At 29.2% G+C, this 25,929-nt stretch overlaps 2 protein-coding genes across 10 annotated transcripts in view; one reads left to right on the top strand and one right to left on the bottom strand.

Moving 5' to 3' along the window:
• Nucleotides 1-1,888: 1,888 nt before the first annotated feature.
• LOC105256337 (protein tyrosine phosphatase domain-containing protein 1) lies at nucleotides 1,889-12,644 on the top strand. 2 transcript variants are annotated; one of them, XM_025411652.1, is made up of 10 exons: nucleotides 1,889-2,061; nucleotides 2,363-2,578; nucleotides 3,208-3,404; nucleotides 4,261-4,383; nucleotides 8,981-9,270; nucleotides 9,707-9,917; nucleotides 10,321-10,443; nucleotides 10,525-10,763; nucleotides 11,362-11,695; nucleotides 12,156-12,644. In XM_025411652.1, the coding sequence occupies exons 2-10, from the start codon at nucleotides 2,364-2,366 to the stop codon at nucleotides 12,335-12,337; spliced, it is 1,914 nt and encodes a 637-aa protein (XP_025267437.1). In that variant the 5' UTR covers nucleotides 1,889-2,061; nucleotide 2,363; the 3' UTR covers nucleotides 12,338-12,644. The 2 variants fall into 2 exon arrangements, with proteins under 2 accessions (XP_025267437.1, XP_025267438.1); XM_025411653.1 differs by having other exon boundaries at nucleotides 10,543-10,763.
• A 4,239-nt stretch (nucleotides 12,645-16,883) lies between these two features.
• Nucleotides 16,884-25,929, bottom strand: part of LOC105256333 (forkhead box protein P1) — a 281,566-nt gene continuing 272,520 nt past the window's right edge. For 7 of the 8 annotated variants that reach the window (XM_011266160.3, XM_011266163.3, XM_020029092.2 and 4 more), the window contains 4 exons: nucleotides 25,618-25,793; nucleotides 21,714-21,789; nucleotides 21,240-21,349; nucleotides 16,884-20,666 (listed from right to left, as the gene is read on the bottom strand). In XM_011266160.3, coding sequence (XP_011264462.1) covers nucleotides 20,417-20,666; nucleotides 21,240-21,349; nucleotides 21,714-21,789; nucleotides 25,618-25,793 — 612 coding nt within the window. In that variant the 3' untranslated portion in view covers nucleotides 16,884-20,416. The remainder of the gene's footprint in view (nucleotides 20,667-21,239; nucleotides 21,350-21,713; nucleotides 21,790-25,617; nucleotides 25,794-25,929) is intronic. The other variant, XM_025411654.1, reaches the window with a different exon arrangement.

The raw sequence follows: 25,929 nt of genomic DNA on the forward strand, positions 1-25,929 counted from the left end.
TAATATTCCTTTATGTTATCCTGAATACGCCTGCTATATATATTTTATGCACAAACAAACTGCAGAATTTTTATGTTAAATAAGTATTGTTACGGCTTGAAGCCATAACAATACTTATTTAACAAAAAGAAGCCGATAACAAAACTGTAATTATTTAACTTTTTTAATTTTTTTACATGGAATTATAGCTGGTACTGTCCGTTATTTTAAGTATTTTAATCATGAAAAAAAATTTATCGATCTATGTAGTTAATAAAAAGATATTTAAATGCAATTAATACTCTCATTTTGTTGGTAAAAAAGTCACGGATTCCCTTAAGTTTTATCAATATTAGGTCAGTGCACAGTTTATATTCAAACCTATTTTGTATGATATGTTTGTTTTGTTGTCTCATCATGGAAACGTTTATTGAGCGATGGTATACGATTAAGTTTTGAGTAAAATAGGGTAAAATTACTATAGAAACAAATAAAAGAATATAAAAAAAATAATTATATTCATTTATATTTATAATTATATTCATTTTAATGATAAAACAATGCAGAATGGATTCGATTCCGATTTTAAAAGTCAAGAATAAAAACAATACTCATTACTTTCTTTGTTGGCATGATTAAGAAAGAATTTGTTCTACTAAGGACAATAATTAATTTAATTTTACAAGATAGTCAAAAAGTTGCTTCGAGAATTAGTCGCGTATGACCTGAGATGAAAAAGAATAGTGATTAGTTTTTGATTCATTATAACGCTCCAACATGCATCACTTTTTAGCATTTAAAAACTTAACATAATTATGCTTTATCATCCCTCCCTACTTACTCAATTTGGCCCTAACTGACTATTTTCTTTCCCCCAAACTTAAACTAAAGTCCAAAGAAGCCGATTTGAACATGTGAAACAAATTCAACGTTACAAGACAATTAAACAGCATCCCATTTCGGATTTTTAGTACACCTTACACTAGCTGGAGGAGCGCGCCAAATTTTGTTAAAAAAATTAGAAGGGATATATATTGAAAAATAAATGATAATATTGAAGATATAATAACTTCTTTATTTTTGCTAGAGATAGTCCTAAAATTTTATAGCCAGACTATCTACATACGTATCAGATGTCTATTTTATTAAAATTTTCCTATAATTTTCATCGTAATTTTTTGTTTGTCAAAGAACAAATTTAATTCATCATCAATCATTAGCTTAATTAGTTTATTCATTATATATAATTCATTTATTCATTATATATAATCGCTCAATTATGTGTACATGTGTATGTATCAAATTGCCTATTTAATGTATGTTTGCACGCTATTCAATTTTCGGAACGGAGGTCTATAATATTATTATAAATAATTTATATCACATAGTATATATATATATATATATATATATATATATATATATATATACATATCTAACATTATATATTCTACTTTTTAAAAAAAATGTGTATATATATATATATATATATATATATATATATATATGTACACGTTTTTGTTGCATATATATTAATTAATTTAGATAAATCACATTCTTATAAGCTTTCAGATAATTCGTGTTTGATATATATTTAAGTGGTTTCTTAATAATAAATATTTTTAATAATTTAGAACTTTTTTCTTTGTGTGCTTTGAAGGGAATTTGAAAAGGACTTGGAAAAAAATTGTTTTTAACATGCGATTTTAATTCTATTCTCGTGAATGTCATAAGCCTCAAATTGCACCTTATCGTGCATTAAATTTTACATTTACAAGTGCTTTAAAAATGTATGCAAAAAATCTCATTATTACCACTTTGCCTGTCTGACGCAGGCGCAACCGCCTCACGTTTCAACGATAGATAAAGCGGCGTTATGGTAGCGGAACTGCCAGTCGCTATGCGCTTGTCCTATAGTGTGACAACTTTTTATATTGACCAGCTTCGTACATTAAACCCGCGTCGCGTTTAATCTATATGCACGGTTTAATAGCTGATGAATGAGACTGATTAATAACAGCGATTGTTATTTTTGTGTATAGATATGAGATGGATGAAAAGCGCATAAATATTTTCGCAAATGTATGTATTATCTTCTGTGCTCGAAAATTTTGAAAAATTTTTTTTAGATTGTTATAAAAGTTCCATTGCTTTTGTTGCACTTATATTATTTTACATAAGAATTTTATTGTAATTTTAAATTATACATAAAATACGGTGCAGAACAAGGACATATCAAAAAGTGATTATTTGTGCCAAAGTATATCGTTGGTTATAATTTTTTTAAATTATGAATTTATTTGTATATGCCTCTTATAACATATATTTTTTTAAGATTTTCTTTTTTAATTAAATTATTATTATGGCCGTATTTTTATTGTAGAATGGATGTAAGTTCGTTAGTTCCGGCAGGTCTTCAAAGGCAAACAGATGGATGTGTGATTCAAGCGGGATATAATAAGTTTTCGGAAAATTTGCGAAAATTTACACCACAAGCTATACAGTGTGCCATTTTTTGCGGTGGATCTAGATGCAAGTATGAAAATCCAAAAGCTTGGCCACCTGTCCACATGGCAATACACAACATCTTTTCGCATTGGTAAGCATTATCTCGCCGCTTATAAATCTTAATAAGATGACAAAAAAACATAAAGTAAACAAATTTCTAAAATAAAATATATAATGCTTACTTTTTTTAACAATTTAATAATTTAATCAGGTATCATTTGAGATAGAAATAAAAAATATATAAATAAATTTTATTATCCATAATGTGCACTATATATTTAATATATATTTAATATAAAAATAATTAATTATAAAAAAACAATTAATTATAAGAAATTATTATTTATAATTATAGTGTTGCATTATTGTGTATTATTCTTAAATATTATGAAAAATATAAATATTTGTGATAGAATATTATTTTGAAATGTGTTTATAATTTGTTACATTTATATCGCTAGAGAAAGGGGGAGGCGTACGATTCATATTAAAGACATCTTATTATTGACATTCTGTCGAAGCTCAACCAATAGCATCGAAGATTTATTTATAAATCATGATTATAATCAAATATGTAATGAATATTTCATATTAACATATCCTCTTCATGCATCGAGATATGAAAAATTAATAAAAAGTCAAAATTCTTTTATTATTGCGCGTCTAGTATTGCGCCATCGCTAACATTAATTCTCGAGCTAAATAATTCAAATATTTTAGGGTGACTGATGATGTCCTTGCGATGGCACGACCTAATACCACTCAAATAGTAAAGAAAGATATAATTGCCCAATTTCAAGGTTGGAGTATAAAAACTATAATAAACTTGCAAACACCTGGCGAACACGCGAGTTGTGGTGATCCACTCGAAGAGAGTGGTTTTACATATGATCCCAATATTTTTATGAAAAATAACAGTAAGTTTATTATATAAAATCTATAGAATCTATAGGATTTTTTTTCGGTCATTAATGTATTCCTACTTAATTTTATCATCAAGAGTAATTTTGGAAAACATTGATTATGATGTTCTAAATAATTTTCATAAAAATAAATCAAATATAAAAAGCTACAAATAACTTTTATATAATATTAAATATTATATATCTTATAGTTATAATTTATATAATATTACTTTTTATAATACAATAATATAGTAATTATATAATTTATATTATTTTTTAAAAAAGCATCTCTTTTCTTTTCAACTTGTGCTATTTTATGACAATATTTTTTATATCGCTATATTTCATAATAGGCTAGTTAAAAGATAAATATCAATATTCTAATAAAAATTGCTTTCATGAATATATATATACCAGATGATGTAACACTCCAAGAGTTATTTATATAAATTATTTATATATTATATAATTTATATATAAGTAATTTATATAAATTGCTCTAACTTTATTGCATCTCACATTTATATTATAATACACAAATTGTATATTAGTAACAGAAGTTGTGAAAATAGCAAAAAATTTAATGTTAGCAAGTTAAAATTTTTATGTTAGCAAGAGTCACTATGATAAAACAAAATGGAAAGAAATTTGTCCTTGTGTAGAATTGTGAAAGCGTCTCTTCCTCATTCCTTAACAACCACTAGCTAGATCGAAGAGCTTCACAATATAACATGCAATGCAGCAAACGCATATATCTATTTGGAGAAAGAAAAGCCCCGAAATAACAGCCGTTGCTATCGCTTATTCTCTTTGTCGCAGATTCGTTCAGCATCAAGTTCCAGCTACTGATTAAACGAATTTTTTGCAGTTTACTATTATAATTTCGCCCTGAAGGATTATGGTGATGCTACAATGGGGAAGCTCCTGGATATGGTCAAGGTTGTAGCCTTCGCCGTGCAAGAAGGAAGAGTGGCCATTCACTGTCATGCTGGTAAATCGATTTTTCACACAGTACACTTGACCCAATTGCATCCCTCCTGACTATCATGGCTTTTTGAGTGCACGATCGTATAAGATCAATGTATATATATATAAATTAGTTCACAATGTTGTTCATAATATTTTCTCTTTTGGATATATTTTTATTCATTAATTTTTATTCATTAAGCGCTTATATGGGCTTTATTTACATTTTTATATGAAAACTTTTGTTTATGTAAATAATTTATATTTCTATCAATATCCATCAAAGCAACGTGTGAAAAGTGTTTATCGTATGCGATATTATCGTGGTATCGCGTGCATACTAAATCGGCTGATGCATTTGCACCATACATCGTGTATTTGAATCTTTACGCTGCACATGCGAGAAACTTTTATGAAATACTAGAGAGAAGCAGAAAATAGTAATCTCGATTACGAACGTAAAATTTAATTTATAGTTTAGCACAATATATTTAATATAATTTTTATCAATATTTTTATTAATTATTTGGTGTTTTTACTGTTCTTCTATCTACTAATATATATACATATATAGTACTAATCGAATTTTAATCATTAAATCTAGGATATATCTAGGATATAAAATTGAAATAAATAAATTAAAGTACTATGAAAAAAATCCTTTGAATAAATCTTTATTAAAAATAAACTGTATTCTTTAAAATACTTAATATTCGAATACTTCTCAAAATATCATTTGATGTTCTTCTATCTCAATAATTTTTGAATAATTATATAATGTAGAAAACGATTGATTTATAAAAATTTACTATTAGCCATCGCATAAATTTACAGATAATTATGTAATTAGATAAAAATGTATGATTCCTGACAATAAATTAGTCACCATTTTATTTAAGTTAATTTATTAGCATCACGAACACTATCGTAACACGGGGGATTTCCTTTCCATTAAAGTACAAAATGCGGGCGGAACGATAAGCGATCTATCGAACGTAACGGTGATATTTTTATACCCACATCACGATATCATGTTCGTCTGCTATAAATAATGAATATATTAAAGAGAATATCCATTTACATATAAGTTTAAGGAAAATTATTTAATTATCAAATTGTGTGTTAAAAATCAAAGATTTAATCGCGAAGGTCAGCCGTAATGAATTAGTTTTTTTTGATGCGTAAAAAAGAAGTACGTTAAAAAGCATTTTGTATTTCTGTTAAAATTTTCTCGTGTAAAAATTTTTGTATTAAATTTTTAACATACTCTTATGTTAATGTAACATATTATCATAGCGTTATTTTGATATTTCTGCGTTGAATTAATATTCACCGTTTTTAAGAGTTAAAACAACACAATTAACATGTAAATGCACAAATTTTTTATGAAATATGTTATATGTTAAAATGAACAGATAAGTTGTGTTATTTTTCTCTCTATAACAATTTCCACATGTTAAATCGACATATCTCTTCTGTTATTTATCATAAAAATGTAAGAATAATATTTCCTTTTAATTAAATTTAACATTATAAATATGTTAATTTAAACATAAACTTTATTTCCAGATAAAGTTTAAGTGTTACACTTTTGTGTTAATTTTTAAACATATTACTTGTGTTATTTATTTACATACTTGCCTTCTGTTAAATTAACATTAAAATTAGAGTGGATAAATTGGGACATGTAAAATATGTTAAATTTAACACAAAATTTTTTACTGTGAGATTGTCATTTAAATAAGATTGTTTTTAAATATATTAATAATATCTTGATTGATATCGAATCAACAAGTTGAAACTAATGTAAGAATGTATAATATAATGCTAAATATGCAATTTTAATACAGTATATGTATATATAATACAAAATTTTAATTAATTAATTAATTTTAATTTATGGTTATTTCTTATAATATGAATAATATAAAAAATTCGAGAAAATATATGTTTCGAATTTTATTTTTTATTCAATTTTTTAGCAGTTATTCTTTAGAATTATGAGATTGACTCTTTTTTTTACAATGTAATATTAATCAACAGCTTTAAATTATATTAGATGTAATCATATCAGATGTAAAAAAATTTTAGAGAAGCATATATAAAAAAATATATCCAGACGATTTAGTAACAATTTAGTAACAATTAATAAAATTAAAATTAGCTATGTAATTGGAAACAAAGTTTAAGCTAACAATAATAATTAAATTCTTTTGTGAAGTTTTATTGCCAAATATATTTTAAATTATACATATATTCTTTTATTTTAAATAATAGTGTGAGATATAAATTTAACTTTGTATGGAGTTATATGTATATCAAATTTATAATGTTATATATAATATTTTTATAAAATATAATAATATAATATTTTTTCTAAAATATCTTTTTGTATTTGTAATCTTTTTGACACTAATATATTTTCATATCCTTCTTCAAATGTTAAATTAATATATTCTTATTATATTAGTATAGTAGAAAGATACATACTGAAAAAAATATATGAGCTCTTTATTGATTGTATCAATTAATAATTAAAAGATGTATTTTAACTTTAGAAACGTATCATTATTTAAAATGGTATTTCAAGATATGTAGAGTAACCATTTACCGTTTAAATCGATCAATTGGTTTCTTCGTAAAGGTTGCAGTATGGAAAGTTTTACAATCATAAAAATTAGCTCATATCTAACCAATGGAAGTCAGACAAATTGTGCAGATGGCAACATTCTAATTGCTATTAAAGTATTAAAAATTCTTCTCTCTTATAATTGTTATATTCATTTAAGTATGCTTGATTATGGAAACTGATGGTATGATATATAAGGGCTATTTGGGGATCAATCTCAAGTCGGAAATTGCAAAATAAAACAAAGGACAGGAAAAATTTTATTATACACAAAAGTTAATTACATATATACACTACTTTTCGACATAACCGCCATTTGAATTGAAAGACTTGTCATAGCGCGGCACAAACTTTTGTATGCTCTCATCAAAATATGGTGTCATCAAATTAGAATCTTAGTCTATTCCTACACAGTAAAAAATTTTGTGTTAAATTTAACATATTTCACATGTCGCAATTTATCCATTCTAATTTTAATGTTAATTTAATAGAAAGTAAGTATGTAAATAAATAACACAAGTAATATGTTTAAAAATTTACACAAATATGTAACACTTAAACTTTATCTGGAAATAAAGTTTATGTTAAATTAACATATTTATAATGTTAAATTTAATTAAAAGGAAATATTATTCTTACATTTTTATGATAAATAACAGAAGAGATATGTCGATTTAACATATGGAAATTGTTATAGAGAGAAAAATAACACAACTTATCTGTTCATTTTAACATATAACATATTTCATAAAAAATTTGTATTTGCATTTACATGTTAATTGTGTTGTTTTAACTCTTAGGAACGGTGAATATTAACTCAACGCAGAAATGTCAAAATAACGCAACGATAATATGTTACATTAACATAAGAGTATGTTAAAAATTTAACACAAAAATTTTTACACGACAAAATGAAGACAAGAAATTAACAGAAATATAAAATGTTTTTTATCGTGTAGCATTGCTTATTAATTTCTCCTCGTTGCTTTCAAATTATTGCGTTTTACATTTTCATGCGTGTGAACAGATGAAACTCATTGTCAATGCAAGTTTCAGGCTGTAAAGTCGAATACTTATTGCACTATTTCAGAGATTCTGATGGAAGTTTTTTACAATTTCGCATCAAATGATTTTCATCTGTTCACATGCAAAGTGTGACTAAAAATGTAGCAATTCTAGAGTAACGAGGAACTGATGAGTAATGCTAGAACTTGACTAAGGTTCTAGTTTGACGGCACTATACTTTTAAATAAAGGCATGCAAAAGTGCCGGGCGACAAATGCTTCAATTCGAATAGCGATTATCGGAAAGTAGTACATATACAAGTAATCGTTATTATCTGAATTGATTAAAATTCTGTAATCTAAAAAATATTTTGTATACATATTACGTAACATTTTTTTATAAAGAAGAAAATATATGAGATTTCAATATTTTTACGTTAGCCGTAGATTGTAATGTCACTCAAATATATTATAGCATACACAAGTTTTAATTTTGTCTTACAATTATAATTAATATTTTTTTATTTTCAGTATTTATATATTAATTAATTATAATATTTTACAAATAACATAGAATTGAAAAAGCGATGCTTTATTGGTAACCCGATAACACGGTTAACTAACGTGACTATTCTTAGAAATCTAATCTGAGAAATCTTTCAATCCTATTCTTGAGATTTAAAAGAGATTAAGCGTTTTTTCTTACAAATGGCGAACTTTTAATTTAATATCTTTTCTTAGGTCTTACATATATAATTTAGAATTACAATTGCTTTTCTTTATTTGTAAGAAAAAGATAATTGAATATTGATAAAAACAATTTCACGGTTAATTTTTTTTATATATAACAATATGTTATAACATTTATGTTATCTCTAATAATTTTTAGCTTATTTTGTATAGCTTACTTACTTGTTGATATCTAATTAATAATTTGACAATTTTAGACCTACAATAATAAGATAATATTGAAAGTATTTATCTTTCAGGTCTTGGCAGAACTGGCGTTCTGATTGCATGTTACCTTATTTATAGTCTTCGTGTGAGGGCAAACGATGCTATAAGATTTGTCCGCATGAAACGTCCGTCCGCTATACAAACACGCGGACAGATACTTTGCATTCAGGAATTCGAGCACTTCGTGCTTCCGCAAATGATAGTATTTCCTTTACACAGTACAACTGGAGATCGCAAGCCTTACAGTCTTCAAACATATTTGAAGAAGCAGTATAATATGCTACACGGATATGAGCAGCGCAATTTTAAGCATATTCCAAAAGTACGATGCATTTAATAATTTATTTATATGATATTTTTAACATTTACAATTATATATTTTATTTATTTTTATTTAAATTTAATTCAATTAAATTGTATTAAATTTAATTTTGTAATTAAATTTTGTAATTAAATTTAATTTTTATTGTTTTTTAATTATTATTTTATTTTTTAATTGCAAAGAATGTTGAAATTATTAACAAAATCTTTTTAAAAATGAAATTTTTGAAACTTCGTTTTTGAAGATAGCATACACCAAATGCCTTTAAAATTATTTAAATATTGTTAAAGAATAAAACATTTAATGTTCTTTTTTCACTTAATAGATATTAATATTATTAATATTATTAATAAATAAATATTGTTTTATTATTATTATTAAAATTGCTTACACAATGCCAGAGATATAGCGTACTAATTGATTAAATTTTTATTAGATCGTTTTCATTATTTGTGAACGGATACTGCAACTCTGCGATTGCCAAGAAGACAATTCACCTTCCGAAATTGTGTATACAATTTCCAATGTGCCTTTCACGCAGAAATTTATCTGCCATGTGTTAGAGAAATTCCGTGACGCTTCGGGCAACATACGGCACTCCTATTCGTGGGCGGAATCCCTTACGGATTCATCCTACGAATATTCAAGTAAGAAATATTATATTTAGTAATTAAGTAATCTCATGATATCCAATTAACCTCCTTCTACTTTGGAGATTGTCAGATTAAATAATTGAATTGCATTAAGGCATATGATTTTATTATATAATATTTTCTTCGCAAAACTGTATGTATATCTGTAAAAGTTTTATTTTGATTAATTTAAATAAACGGAAAATAAAATATATATATATATATATATATATATATATATATGTGTGTGTGTGTGTGTGTGTGTGTGTGTGTGTGTGTGTATACATAGTGTATTGATGATTTAAATATATTTGTCTATTAATTATTTTATATATTTATATTTACTATATATAAATATTCCGAACTATATATATTTCAGGATATCATATGTATTTATAAAAAACATTATATATTACAGTATCCTCTAAAGCGCGTGATAGTAGTCCAGGATCATCCCGAGATACTTCTGATGATATAGGAAGATTGAGCGACCTATTTTGTATGTCACCGGATACTCCTTCCTGTGACTCTATATTTCCAGGTATTATTATTGACAAATGTTCAAGATGATTGACATTTTTTTATAATCCATCTTGCTAAGATAAATATGTATATCTGATAGTACGATCTTATGCAACAGGTCTCGATGACAGTTGCGTGGACGATGTCCTAGGTGATGGTATTCACGATCAAGATCTACTTGATAATGATTGTTATAAGGAAATTCAGTCGCATATGGATTTAAGAAACGTTGCTCGTCATGATTATGAAACGGTGACTGCCGAAGAAGCGATCAAAGCACTTATTGGAAGTAGCGCGTCTCTTTCGGATCCAGTAAAAAAACGTTTGAATGATTATCAGGTATTTTACACGCAAAAATAATATTTTTTGGTATAATATTACACACAGATAAAATTATTCATATTCAGTTTCTTCAAATTATCTTTCATAAATTAATAATTTTTACACATACCTTTGCACTCGTAAATATCTCTAAAAGATAAGAATCGAATATGATATTTATATATGCTATATATATATATATATATATATATATATATATATATATATAATTTAAAATATTGTAGCTAAGTCGCAAAATAAATTATTAATTTTAGTTGTATTTAAGGTGCAATTTTGATTATTATCATATCATTTACAATAATCTCTGTTAAACATAATAAATTAGAAAATTAGCTCTTTCTCTTTCTCTTTTTCTAATAGAAAAACTTAAAATATTTTTAAAATTTTTTAACATGAAACAAATAATAATAAAAGCAACTTAATATTAATATATAGTCCATATATAGTTAATTTTATAATAACAATTAATGTTTCTAACTGCTATTTTTTATAATATGATGTATGATACATGTTAATAACATATATAATTATAAGCAATAATATATTTAACGATAGTATTAGTATTAATATTAAAAAGTTAAAAATATATTTTTAGAGTGATTTAAATCATCGATGTACTGCCTGGCAACGATTAGAATTAGAAACTAATTTGGAGGTGTTGTCGATCCTGTTGTTTGAATGGCTAGAGACTCTTAAACATCCGCTTCTTGATGTTGATAATCTCAGTTATATCGTCGCATGGAGTTCAAAGCCGCAGCGGTGTCTTGCAAAGTTGCCCGTCTGCACAAGATACTTATTAGAATATCTTTTGCGATTTGTTAGCCGTTTAAGACCTATGACAACGGAGAGTCAGAGCTTAATTACTAAAAGGCTTATGGCGGCGCTGACACAACAAACAATCTGGATCAAGAATTCTTTTCAACCTTCAAGTACGTATGCTTTTATAATTTACGATTACTATAAATAATAATTTTATGATATATTACATCTCGTTATTTTAATCATTCTATCTTATAAAACGTATATAACATAATTATATATCAAGATAATAGATAGTTTTTAAGAATACTACTTACTTAAAGATGTATTAGAGACATTCGATATAATTGCGGAATGCTTGTCACCTCGTATTCATCGTTTCTATATCCTTATTTGCGTCATGTCACAAATGCTCAGAAATATTGATTCATACTACAGTCCACTTTTATTCTATTTATATTTCAGTATCAATAATATATAATATCGTAGCATCTTTATGACGGCAGTAAAGAGCAGATTCATAATATATTTTATCATTTTTCATCATCGAATTATCTTGAATCTTGATATAGAAATAACAGATTCTATATTGATTCTATATTTCTAATATTGATAAAATTTGCATTTCAGATAAACCTTTTCAGAAATTACGACGGGGCACTGCTGGAAAGATCAGTGAATTTTTCACTCGCTTGATGAACTTGATAGAGGAAGTTAACACTCAAGAATTGGACAAACCTCCATGGGCGTCTAAATGGGAATTATTATCCAAACATTTGCGTGATATGGATAATCAAAAAAACAGTGAATAAGTGTAATGAATTTATATTTAGCATTCTGACGAATTTCCTTCTAATTGCCAACGATCTAGATATGTCTTTTATTTTTCTTTCCATTGGATATGAGTTAAAAAAATAATTACAATTATTGCAACTTTTATTTACAATATGTATATTCTTATTTAAATTGTAAAAATACCTTATTTATAATAACAGCGCTACAAATAACTAACTATGCAAGCAGGATTTGATACATTGAGACTAAAGGGATATAAGAATATTGTAATAATATAAAATATAGTACTCTAGAGTGTTATTATTGTCTCTATATTTGTGTTGAGTGTTATTACTGTCTCTATATCTCTTATATTAATATATTAATATATTATATTAATATTATATAAATTATTGCTATTCTGCTTGAGAAAAACTTGACAATCGCGCACCGCAACTTACTATTTGTAAGCACTGTTATTTTTTTTTAATCTGTGATAATGTTAGAAGAATTGACTTCCAATACTAGCGACGACTACGTGAATTTCTAGATTGCTTAATTTAATAATTATGTATTATATTACATGGATGCAATTTTCTCTTGATTAACTCTGAATATTAACTATGATAATTCTATAATAGTTATTTTTGTAATAAAATACATTAATCAATTTAACTTTCAAATTAAATATTAATAAATTTATATATAATAAATATATATAATAAATACGTCATATATTAAAACATTTCATTATGTATAAATGATTATAAGAAATAAAGGAAAATATTTTAGCAATAGCAGTAGGCATTGGTGAGAAATTGTGAACACTGCTATTCTCGTACAACTATTGCTATCAGATTGAGAGGAACAATAGATCACGACCATGAATCGTTGAAGAGTTGAAATGCAGCGGTGAATTATTTGAGATGTACTACATTTTAACAAAAAGAAGCAAATTAGAGCTTTATAGAAATCTTTCTGCATTTTGTTTATAATAAATTAATACAAATAATACAAATATAATACAAATATAATACAAATAAAATTCAAAATTGAACAATCACATTTAGTGTAAGTAGTTATGAATTGGAAAAAATTTATATCTTCTCAATAAATTAAACCGACATTAGAAAAACATATTTTTTCGATGTTTAATAATAAACTAAATTGATAATAAAAATAATTATGTCAGATCGATATAAAAATTAGCATTATTCAATAATAATGCTTGAGCTAATAAAAAGATAATAAAAATCATTGTACCAGAAAGTGATAACAAGTAGCAAAAAGTGTTTAAGATCCCTTTATTAAATGCATTAACACAGGGAGTTTGAAAACAGAATTCTTAAAGAGCACAAAGTTCTTGTTTTTTTATATTTGCATATATCGCAGTTTTATTAAGTATATATCCTTTCAAGATAATTCTATATCAGCTAAAATCTTAATACTAACGCTTATATCGAACTAGAAAATGCGATTTCGTAAATTCTCTATTTACAGTATGATATAAGTGTTTCCTGCGATCTATATATATATAGACATATATTCCTTAGATACATTAATTTACGTATATAAATCTCGATACTTCTAACGGGATTATCAAGCATTATACAAACGATATCAGTCTTATACAAAGAAAGTACGGTGAAAATGATAATTTATTGGTACTTACAATTATTATTTTTAATCGACTACTTCTATGCTCCGTCATTACTATTTTCGACGTAAAGAACGGAGGTTGATAAAAATATAGTTGAAGAGAATTTGTGCATGGTTTTTCTTTCAGTAACACATTTAATTTCTTAGTAAAATCGGTACATTTTTACAAGGCAACTTATCATACAAATACTTAACAAAGTAATTCAGACAATAAACGTTCTAAAAGATTTTGCAATAATTTTCGACCTGTGCCAGCGGTTTCCTATTCGATTGATTATACGGCCAATTTTCGTGAAATGTATTTTTTTGTAAGAACTCGAATTGCGATAACAAACTCCTTATTTTTTTCTCCTTACAAAAGTTATTACAAATTCTAAAGGAAAAGAACAAAAGTTAGAAAAGCGCTGAAGAAATCATTTCTAGACTTGTTCGATGGCAGATTATAAGTGTTTTTACGTTAAAATCGTATTCGTTTGAACATCCTTGTAACACGTTTGATTTCCTTGCAAGGGAATATTTTATTTGATGAGAATCATTATATATGACGTGTTATGTACACATATTTGTGAGAACATTATAACGCGATGAAATTTATCTCATATACGAACATGCCTGTTTCAATCATAACCGTGCAATACATTGAAATTGCTATTCGGACATTAATTGATGTATGCATAACAATTATTTATTCCACAAAATATGATAAACGTTATACCTTTATTTTGTCGGCATGTCATATTGAATTTCACTACAACAGCTTTACACCAGCGAAAGATGAAGAATCTGACAGAAAGTTTACAAAATGTTCTTTTTCAGAAAAATTTCCTCCTATGCGATTGATTTTTTTTGCTTATATGTCTCTCGATTCATTTATTAAATAAATATTTGCATCGATTTGGCACAGTTCATATCGGATGCTTCGATCTATCTGATATAATTGCACAGAATCGCCATCGCTTTTATCAGAGCAAAACAATAATAAATGTCTCCATGTATCAGGAACTCCGACTGTTTATCGGGTTCGTTATCGGCAATTATTTTCGAGCATTTTGCAAGGTTCTACGCGACACAATTAACAACTATAATTCCTAGAGCATTGTGCACCGTAAGCAAAATAATAAAATAATCGATTCGCCCGAATGCTCATCGGAATGATCGATCGCAATGCCCGCGTAAATCTAATAAATCCAATTTTTCACCCTCATCAAAACAAACGTAACAAAAAAAAAGAAAACATTAGTAATAAAGCATCTGTGTATAATATTGTCACTATGATACAAAAGATACAGAAACAGCTACGTGTTTGCGCGGAGCTCGCCCAGGACACGTCACGCGACGCGGCGCATGATCGATCAATTAACCGATTATAAACTAATTATCCAGTCGACAGGCCTGCTCTTCCTCGCGACGTGACGAACGTTCACCCGGCAAAACGAGAAAATGTCTTCCATCCAGTTGTTCTCCGGAGGAGAACTTCGTGATCTCGAGTCGAAATTAAATGCAGACGGGATACGGAATATACGCATGCACTCACATATGCAATTACATCCACACACATGCATACATATATATATATATATACGCACGTACGAGCCGCGATATCGGCACAATCATCCATCCGTCAAATGACATATGCGCAAATTCCTAATGCCTCGATAAGTTTAATTATTTACAGAGGAGTCTTCTATCGTGTATGTGCTTGTATAGGTGTGTGGTGTGTGTATGCGTGTATATATATATATGTGTATCAAGTTCTTAATTCATAATACATATAGACTTAGATTATTAATAGTACCATACGTGAAAGCGAGCTCAAATTGAACCTCGCAAGTTTTATCGGTAACGAGCTGCTTCCAAACTATCATGGCATTCTTGCACAAATACACACATACTCATACATGCTCTCATTCTCTCTCGCTTTATGCGTTTTTTTCTTTATAATCTTTCCTTTTATCCGCGCGTGTGTGATTTAATTATTTTCCTTAACCCTGCAGATTTACATTCAAGACAAATATATGCATTAGTTTTGTGTTTTAAATTATTCAGCGATAAATTTCAAAGCCTCATAACGCAGATATGTATGTTTTGTTAATTAAAGCTGGGACGCGTTCAATTTCAAATTACTTGTAACTTGAAAAATGAAAAGACTGTTTGCAATTTTGTAATATTTAATTATTGAATGACAAATAATAATATATATTTAATAATGATATCATTTGTGATTTTATACAACGTAAATAAAATATAAAACTGCAGAAGCTCAAAATATAAGAATCAAAAACTTAAATTACAAAAATGACAATAATCCAAATTCTGCGGTTGATAATGCGTGTGCATATATTTAAAGAATTAAAACAAATAAAATAATAATATATTAAATACATATTAAATAATATTACAGATGTTTCCATCTCGAGCTTCAGGATCTTCCTCAGTGAACAATGTAATTAGGATAAAATTAGAACAATGTATTATAATATTATCAAATAGAAATTGCCATAATATAAAAAAAAGTGCAAGTCAAAATCAATTATGAAATGAATGTCAACATCGCATTTAATATTGAATCAACGTTCAAAGATTAAAACAAAACGATAATTATATAAAAAAAATATGTTATAGATATGTGATAATATTTTAATCTTTTCTATATATTTTAACTCTTATGATTTAATTATATTATGGCAATTTTGAAAATTGCTGATTAAATAATATCTCGGTAATTATATTATTGAGAAAGCTCTCAAAATGTTAGACGAAAACATCTGTTCTTGTACATTTTATAACTTTATTTGATACTTTAATTCTTTTTAAATATACGCATATGTATTACCAGTCGTGCAGTAGATTATTGGACTTTTTTAATTTAGATTTTTGATACATAAATAAACGTTTTCTGAATATTTAGAGTCTTGAAAAAATAATAAAATATAATTTGCAATAAACTAAATAAAACTATTTGATGCTCTATATGTATTAGAAATATCAAATGTGGACAGTTTTAGTAATATAAATTTCAGATCGCTGATGGAAAAGATTTACTCGAATTATACATACAAGTTTAGTTCGATTTGAATATCGAAAATTTGAAAATATACAACTCACAATATTTGTATTATGTCAATAATATTGCAATCTTCTTATTTTTATTTGATTGTTACAGAAACATTAATCCGTACATTCGCATTATACTTTATTCTCCCGTAATGGCATGTGTTTACCTCGATAAACAGAGACGAGATAATTCATCTAAGGTAATAAATTTGAATAATTGCGAATGTCATAGAGTGTAGAAGTTTATAAGAGAGAAAGAGATTTCACGTTATGAGCCATATTACGCGAATGATCCGAGATAAGTTGTTTTTTTTGCCAACATTATTTTAGCTAAACTATTTTTGTTAAACTCATTGTGAAAATTCATAAACTCCCACACTCTATATATTTGTATCTTCATTGAAATATCAATATCCATTAATGTCGTGTACATACACATAATAACGTCGAATAAAATTATATTTATTAATTACAACGGAAACTAAGATTGAATAACTATAATAATATAAGTAAACGTAGAAATATAAAATTCTCTTCCAAACTTGTCCCCAAGAAATCTCACGATATTTGACGCAGCAAAAAATTACGCTATTTAACTTGAAATTAAACATTCTGTGGCACAAAATGTAACTTTGCGTTATTTTCTCAATTTGTGCAAGTAATAATTTTCCAGATTGCACATAACCGTCTCGTTATGATCTAATAAAATATATAATTATATTTTCCTTCTCCATCAGTCACTGTGCAAAAATGACGTAAGTGCTTTACGATGGCAACTAAAACAACTTCTAAATTTGACAAACATTTATCGTTAAACACATATGAAGACCAAAATGAAAAATACACTAATTCCTTAAGACAGATTTGAATTGTCCGTGTTACCGATAGATTCTGAACAATTCAAAATATTAGTACCGATATGAGCGCGCTTCATCTATGTCTTGTTTTTGGGATTCGAGACCACGCACTCTTTAGAAGGAATCTACTGGCCTCGATCGGCATGTATATTAATTGGATTAGGATTGGACGAGGATGGGGAAAAAGTTTGATGGAGAGGATCATCGACATCTAATTTCTTATAATTTCGATACGTATACGTAATAATATATGTATATATGCATACATAGCGTACTTTATTTATAGACTTCGCGTTTAGAGAAGTAGGGAGATCATTAACGTGATACCTTAGCATTTTTTTTAATGTAATATTTTGTCATACATATCTCAATAGCGTGTGGCACACATCAATTGCCTGTAATTGATCGATAATTATATTGATATACAATAGACTTAGCAACCAAAAACGACTTGTAACGTATATATATATAAGTCCCTTAATTATATATTTATATATGTGTATAATTAAATATAGAGGTCTTACTATATTCATCACGTATCACAGAAGGAAGTGCTAATAACTCTAATATAATCTTCTTGAACGCGCAATACCTAACAGTTCGAAATTTTATGTTAATTATCCAAAACGTTGAAATACTAGCTTTCAATGCGTTGGAAACTCGAAAAGCACCATCTCGCCACGGGGTGCTGAGTCTATCTTATACCTTATATATGGAAACGGCAAAGTTAAATATATCGTACAAAAAACTGCTAATGCCTTGCGTAAAATTTGAAATTTTATTTGCCATATATATATATAATGTAATACGTGTATGTAAATATAAAACGTCGCGTTAGCGATCTTCCCACTTATCCCCGTTCGTAACATTCTTCGATCGTCTCGCAGAGCTACGTTCATCTATCATGTCTATCGTTCTGCATCACGGATTCCTGATCGGCTCGATCGGAAAGTAATTTGAAAGATCGTCGCGCGCGCGCGTGTGTCGTGTATCGTAGCGCCCATTTACAAATATCTCGACCGTCTCGACCTGCAATTAATTACCGTTTAATGAATACGAAACTACTTACGATCAACTTTGCTAGACTATACAGAGTGCTACCAACAGTAGCGGACGGGTACGCCGGGACGCATCCGGTCTCGTCGCTCGGATGCGATTCTTAGTTTAACTTGTCTGATACTGGGCCTCTTCGAGACGGTAGGACCCGCTTAGTTGCGAGAATAGTGCTAGCATTGCTCTTCGTTCGTCGGAAACGAACGTCTAAACTTAAAGACTAAACTCAGTCGCTCCCGAACGTACCCACCACCACCACCACCACCACGGCTTCATCGATTTATTTCCTAGTTCAATCCCGTTGGACTCTCTGATCGACTCGCTTCTCCGATGGAACCGCGCGATGCTTCCTGGGGATTCTCATCGTTTCTTATTTATCGAAAAATTTTTCTTCCTTTCTCCAATCTGGACTCATTAAATAGATAAGCATAGCGCATTGTCTCTCGCATCAAACAATTTGCAGTGTTCTCGTGGAAAGATTTTTAAATTATTTTTTTTTAATCAATCATAATCAAAATAAAAAACGATCTTACTTTTTCAAAATGTAAAAACATAATCTGTATATACGATATAAGTATCGTATTAATACGTAGTTAACTTCTCAATTTAACGTCATGACATATTACATAAAGAAACTTTTTCACATATAACACGTGTGTAATATTTCGTAACAAAATTTTTCTGACTACCAGTTCGATGTATTTCAACATAATACAAAAAAGAGGTTCAAGATTTGATACATTGCGATCACTGTATTCGAGTTTTATCTATGCACGCATACCGACATGTATAAATGTATGATCGCGAGGCTACATCGGTTCCTCCGGCGAAGAATAATTCCCGTCGCATTTCTCGGGGACGCTCGCCGATCGCAAGGCGGTCCCCCAGGTCAGTGCCCCACTGTCGTCACATTAATTTCTAATGCAATGTACACGAGATATATATATATGTATATATATGTATATATTTATGTATATGTCTATTAGAGATATAACCGCGGCTCCGGAACGGAAAAGATCGAGAGGAAAATAAAATACATCGTTGTTCGCAATTGCTTGAGTAAAGATATGGATCGAAAGATCGCTTCCCGAATATCGCCGAGATTTTCGCGATTACATACATCATCCGGAAATACGCTCGTCACCGTCGTCATCGTTCAGTGTCTTTTTCTCAACACATTCGCGCTTGGCTCCTTTTCGTTACCTTAAAGCCGCGATTGGGGTGTCGCGGTACAGATATGATACGTTGAGGGGGATTCGTACGAAGGAGAAGTGGAGGGGGTGGGTGGTCCTGGGGCGCCTTCATCGTCCTCTTCGACCCTCTGCTTCCGTTATTCTCTGCTTCTCATCCTTTCCCTCTTTCTTTTTCCCTCTGCCTACCGTCTTTACTCTGCTCTAGCCCCAAAGAGGGTAGAGCATAACTCCTCTCACGACCGAATAAACGGGACACCTTGTATACATCTCGTGTCTACTGGCTTGTCGCGGCGAAGCGATACTACGCCTCGACCTGATCCTCCGGGATCATTATGTCGGGCGCCATCGACAGGTCCTCGGCCATGTCCTCGTCCTGGCCGGAATCGTGGCCGTGGCTCTCCGAGTATTCTCTGTCGTCCGTCTGATCCTCCTCCGTCTCCTGCTCCATGGGACCGTCCGGTAGCTCGCGCTTTATTAATCTCGTGTGCTTTCCTCCTTCCGGGCTCTGGCTCTCCTGTTTTATGTGCATGGCCGGTTCATCCAGCGGCGACCTGTTGAATCGACGACACGCGCGAACGCGTTGTGTACGCTTATGAGTGGAAAACTTGTGGGTGCCGCGTGCCAGTATTGACGTATATATTTCATAAAGCGCGACGCGATATACACGCCTAGCGATTTATTTTTTTAGCGACATGTTTCCCGCGCCACGCTGACGGGAAAAAAACGATTTCGTTTTTTTCCGGATTGTTTCATTGTCGCGGTTTCAAGCGGTTTGTCAAGCTGCAACGAATAGTTTGCGTTTCGCGAAAGAGTCACGAAAACAGGGGGCTTTTTCACGATTTCTACACCGCGTGCGATAGAAATTCGTACAGAATACGTACAAACCGCTCGTGAATATATCCGCGAATAAAAACGAAAAATGCACGATGCTGAATAAATAAAAAATTCTAGACACGTTGGCAATATTGTTATAAGCTAAAATAATGTTCCTCAAATATAGAAATACAGGTATTTGTAAGAATATAGAGACTTTAACACTTTTTATAATATTTGATGAAATATATATCGTATAAATATTTAAAGAAAAAGATGAACGAGTGAACATTTGAATAAATGTCACTTACATTAAATCATTATGAGGTAACACATGTTCCTTATCGGGACTTGTCGCTGTCGACGTGCACATTGGATTGTTCAAAAAACCCATATTAGATTCCCCGAGCGCCTGAAAATACTCAAATTGCATTAGATGGTTAGTTATTACTGACTCAATACCATCTAACGAACTAATTATTTAGAAATTAGTAATATTTATTATTAATTAATGCATTTATCATGTATCAATTTCTACTATAATAAGTAAAATTTTTAATTAATGTAATTTATTAAAAGAATTGATAGAGAATGCGAAAATTTGTGAAATGTCATCTAGTCTATTCAAATAAATGCCATTGATTTAATAAACAATATTTTTCAATATTATTTATTTTAGACACAATATTGTTTTAAGATATTTCAAATCACTTAATTAAGAAAAAAATCGTGGAAATGTATGAGAGAAAATTTTCGCATTCCATAAATTAATTATTAATAGTTACCTGCAGGTTGGCGTTAAGCGCATCACCATACATAGTAGGACTGTGCGTTAGAGTTGGACTCTTCGACGGGACACCCCTAGATATTGACAGAGAAAAATATGTTAATAATATTCGAAATTCAACTATGAGAGTATTTCCTGAAACAAAACGCGTGTGTTTTCTTTTTTTAATTGTGTCAATGTTAAGACGGATTTGAAAATGAGAGGAGAATCAAAGTAGGTTGTATATGGTGATCATGTGTATGTGCGTGTACTGAAGTCGTAGATATGTAAGACGTATAAAGACAAAAAGGAAGAAGATAGAGAGATAGATAGAGAAAGAGAGAAAAAGATGTAAAGTAGAAGAGAAGAGAGACAAAGAGAATTATATAAATATGAAAAATGTATACATATAATATATATCAAAAAGAGAGATTAAAAAGAGCAAAAATATTTAGAGTTTAAAAACTCTTACCTATTTACACAGTGCCTTCCATATTATTTGCCCACCAGTTCGACTCATTGGTGATTGAGTGAGATTAGATAAAAATTACAGAAAGAGTGTTTAAAAAAAAGCGCTCCCGTTTCGAAACTTCATAATTAATTATCGACTTTTCTCTCCTTTCATTTTTAACGTAGCATTATATCAGTTTCGAAACAAGTTCTGCTTATAAACGGCCACTAGGTTACCTGTGCTTACCTTTCGTTTTTTGCCATCTCGCAAAATCGTGTAGCAAAAATACTTTATTCAATTAAGATCGTTGATTAATGTTTCTTTCTGACGTTTCGTAAAAAAAACATCTTTTTCAAATCATCTCTTGTGAGTAGTTAAACCATGAAAAACTGGATAAATACGTATACCCAGTTTTTTAGTACACCATCAGAGAGATCTTGTTCCGAGAGATTTAAAAATGCATGCGAAGAAAAAGATAAGAAAAAATATTTCCTGTGACCGTTTATCAAGTAACATGGAACGCTGAATAGATAGAAAAGAGATCGTGAAGATAGAGATAGAAAGAGAAGGAAAGTTTTGGAAAAAGAGAGAAAGAGAAAGAGAGAGAGAGAGAGAGAGAGAGAGAGAGAATTTAAAAAGAGATTTTTTGAATATAAGAATAGATAAAATTTCAAAAAGTATTAAAGTTGAACAATAAATATATTTGAAGAATTATGATTATATTATAAATATTACTGAGATTATATTAAGCCCATATATAATACCTGTGGAACAAGACGAGCCGAATGATGAAGACTGAAGAATTCCACTCGAGGAATGTAGTTGTTTAACGCACAGTATACACACAAAATTTACACATGCGCGAATAGCTTGACATGTATATATTCACTCAGATCAAGAACCATTCGCTCATTGCGGAAGCATAATGTAAGATGCTAAAATCTTGCAATTCTCAACTTTATCTCATCTTTTTATCTATTTGATATTTAACAATAAATTATTAAAACATTTTATAAGATTTCATCATATACGAATATTTTATATTTGAGAAAATATTGTACTTTTTTTAATGTTAATTATATATTTGCTGAAATTGCTTTGTCCAAAGCCTTCTAACACATCTATTTTTAAATATAATTAACCATCACATGAAAGAAGCCTTTAATGAGGTAATTATAGCAAATTAAAAGCTAAAATTGAAAAAACTTTTAGGCGTGCATCTAATAAGCGTTGACATATAATTCTAAAGCAGCATATTAGTTGAGAATTGCAACGGATTGCAAAGGAAATCGCATCGATAAAAATTGAAGAAACAAAACCAGGATGTTATTACGATATTCTATAGAAATCGATGAAAAAAATGATGAACTTAAGAGACTACAAACGTCTATTAACGTCATGGCAGCTATATGCTCACAAAAGGAGAGAAAAATAATTCTCTGCTATTATGAGAGGACAGAACAAAGATGGAAACGAAAGAGCAAAACTTCAACACAAAAGAACGCTTGCCCGCACAAACACACCGCTTTCACACGAGATATTACGAACAGCATCACATTAAGCATCATACGTTTATAAGCAGTGTTTTCAAACTAGAAGGGACAGTTTTAGAGGGCTTCATCGGGAAACGAATGTTAAGGATTCGTGGTAATCCATGCAAGCGGCTATTAATACATTGGAGATCCCGCATCTCTGACCAATCGTCCTGATGTTGGTGTGTTGCAGGACCGTGCAGGATTCAAGCTATCACGAAGTGCAAGAATCTTTAGGCTACAATACTAGTAACGTATACGGGAATGTCCTATGAACCTTGAGCGTCATTTGCAAAAGTGCACATGATTTTTACAGAAAATAAAGTTAAGCACTTTTTTCTAATTATAATTTTTTCACCAAATTAAAACTGATTTTTCATTAGAAAATATTTGACTAAATATCTTCTCCCTTCTGAATTTTATTAAACTTAAACTATTTTACTAATTAAGCTAAACAAATAATAACATTTTTTCTACGTGTTTTCAAATTTATTTAAAACTCAATAAAAATTAAGTTTATGATCTCTATGTCTTTAAATATTAATTCGTAAAATTTGTTAGTAGTTTGAGACAAAACAAAATATTTAGATATTTTTTATTTAAAGTTGACTATAATTTGACATGTATATTAGGTATATAAATTTTAGAACATATCGTTTACACACACATATATTAATACTTAAATATGTAGCAAACTTTTCTTTAATTGATTTTATAAATCTCAATCTTATAGAAAATTTAGTTTGTATTTAGCACATACAATATGCGTAATAGTTATAATTAAACAAATTTTTAAAAAGAATATAAAAAAATAATCGCAAATATAATGAAAGAAAATATATTCTCATGGAAAATAAATCTATATAATTATATAAAATAAGCTGTATATACAATTTTATTTTTCGTAGTTATATAATTATCATTAAGTTCATATTATTAAGAGTGAATATATGTGTGTAATCGAAAATCAGAATAACATTGTACACTTTTGACAAATAAACAGGCAAGGTAATAATGGTATGATACTAGTCGAATTTTTTAAGGAATCGGTCTTTAAAGGCGCTTGAGGCAGGCATAATGCGGAAATCATTTCCAGAGGGATTGGATAAACTGCATAGAGCTACTTCCTGCTGCCTTGATGCAATAAGTATTTTAATTAATATCACAATATAATTTAGAAATAAAAAAAAATTTATTAAAAATGAAAGAGAGAGAAAGAGATATTTTAACCCTGGTAGTATAAAATTTAGCTAATCAAAAAAATAAATATTTAATTACCACATCATTTATCATTGCAGCTGTTAGCATCGTAATGGATAATTTGAAATAAAGATTTCATTTAAAAAATTGTTCTTTTTAATGCATGAAATATTAGTACTAGTGTTACAATTCAAATTTCTATAAAGACAAAATACATTAATGTTGGGCTAAAATACGTATTTATCTGTCTTTATAAATTAAACTAATATTAAGCAAATTATATATACATAAAAATAATAATATATTTTATGAAATTTGAAATTCTTTTATAATAAACATCGTTATATTCTAGTTGATCATATAACACAAACTTTTTCATTAGAAGATTTAACTTAGATTTAACTTATATAGCAATGATGATACTGCTGATGTTATGGAATAGATTTACTAGTTGAAAACTTTTTTTAAGATTATTTAACACGACATTTTGTGATTATTTTATGCTTCAAAAGATAGAACGAAACATCAGCGTAACAGCTGCAACCATGCACAATTTTACATCAAGTGCGCGCGCAAGGCTTTAAAAGGCAGCAGGTAGGAAAGCTCGTTTAGCGGTTCAATTTGTAGACAACGACCAAGCGAAAACGTCCCGGTCGCCGCGTTTCATAAAAAAGTACCGCGGTAAGGTCAGAACGTCGCGCCAGCCAGCCAGCAGAATTCTAAAAAGTGGTAGTGCTTACTGTGCGGAGAGGTGGGGTGGAGTGGGTGATGGGGTTGGGTCATATTTCCTGGGGCGGCCGCGGGACAGATGCCGCCGCTTTACGAACTCGGCGTCGTCCACCATCCAGAATGACCCGAAGTCGTCCTCATAGCGCACAAAACACTTGTGCAATGATAGATTGGTGCGGATCGCGTTCTGTATACACAGACAAGACCACCAAGAAATAGAGAAAAAGAGAGTAAAAAAGACAAGGTTTCTGGTTTTTTTTTGCAGTTGATTGCGCGCACATTTTCGCTTTTTTTTTCTTTCTTAATTTGCGCTCGACCCCCAT

This window comes from Camponotus floridanus, unplaced genomic scaffold, assembly GCF_003227725.1.
Source record: "Camponotus floridanus strain SB8 unplaced genomic scaffold, Cflo_v7.5 scaffold41, whole genome shotgun sequence".
NCBI classification, from domain to species: Eukaryota; Metazoa; Arthropoda; class Insecta; order Hymenoptera; family Formicidae; genus Camponotus; species Camponotus floridanus.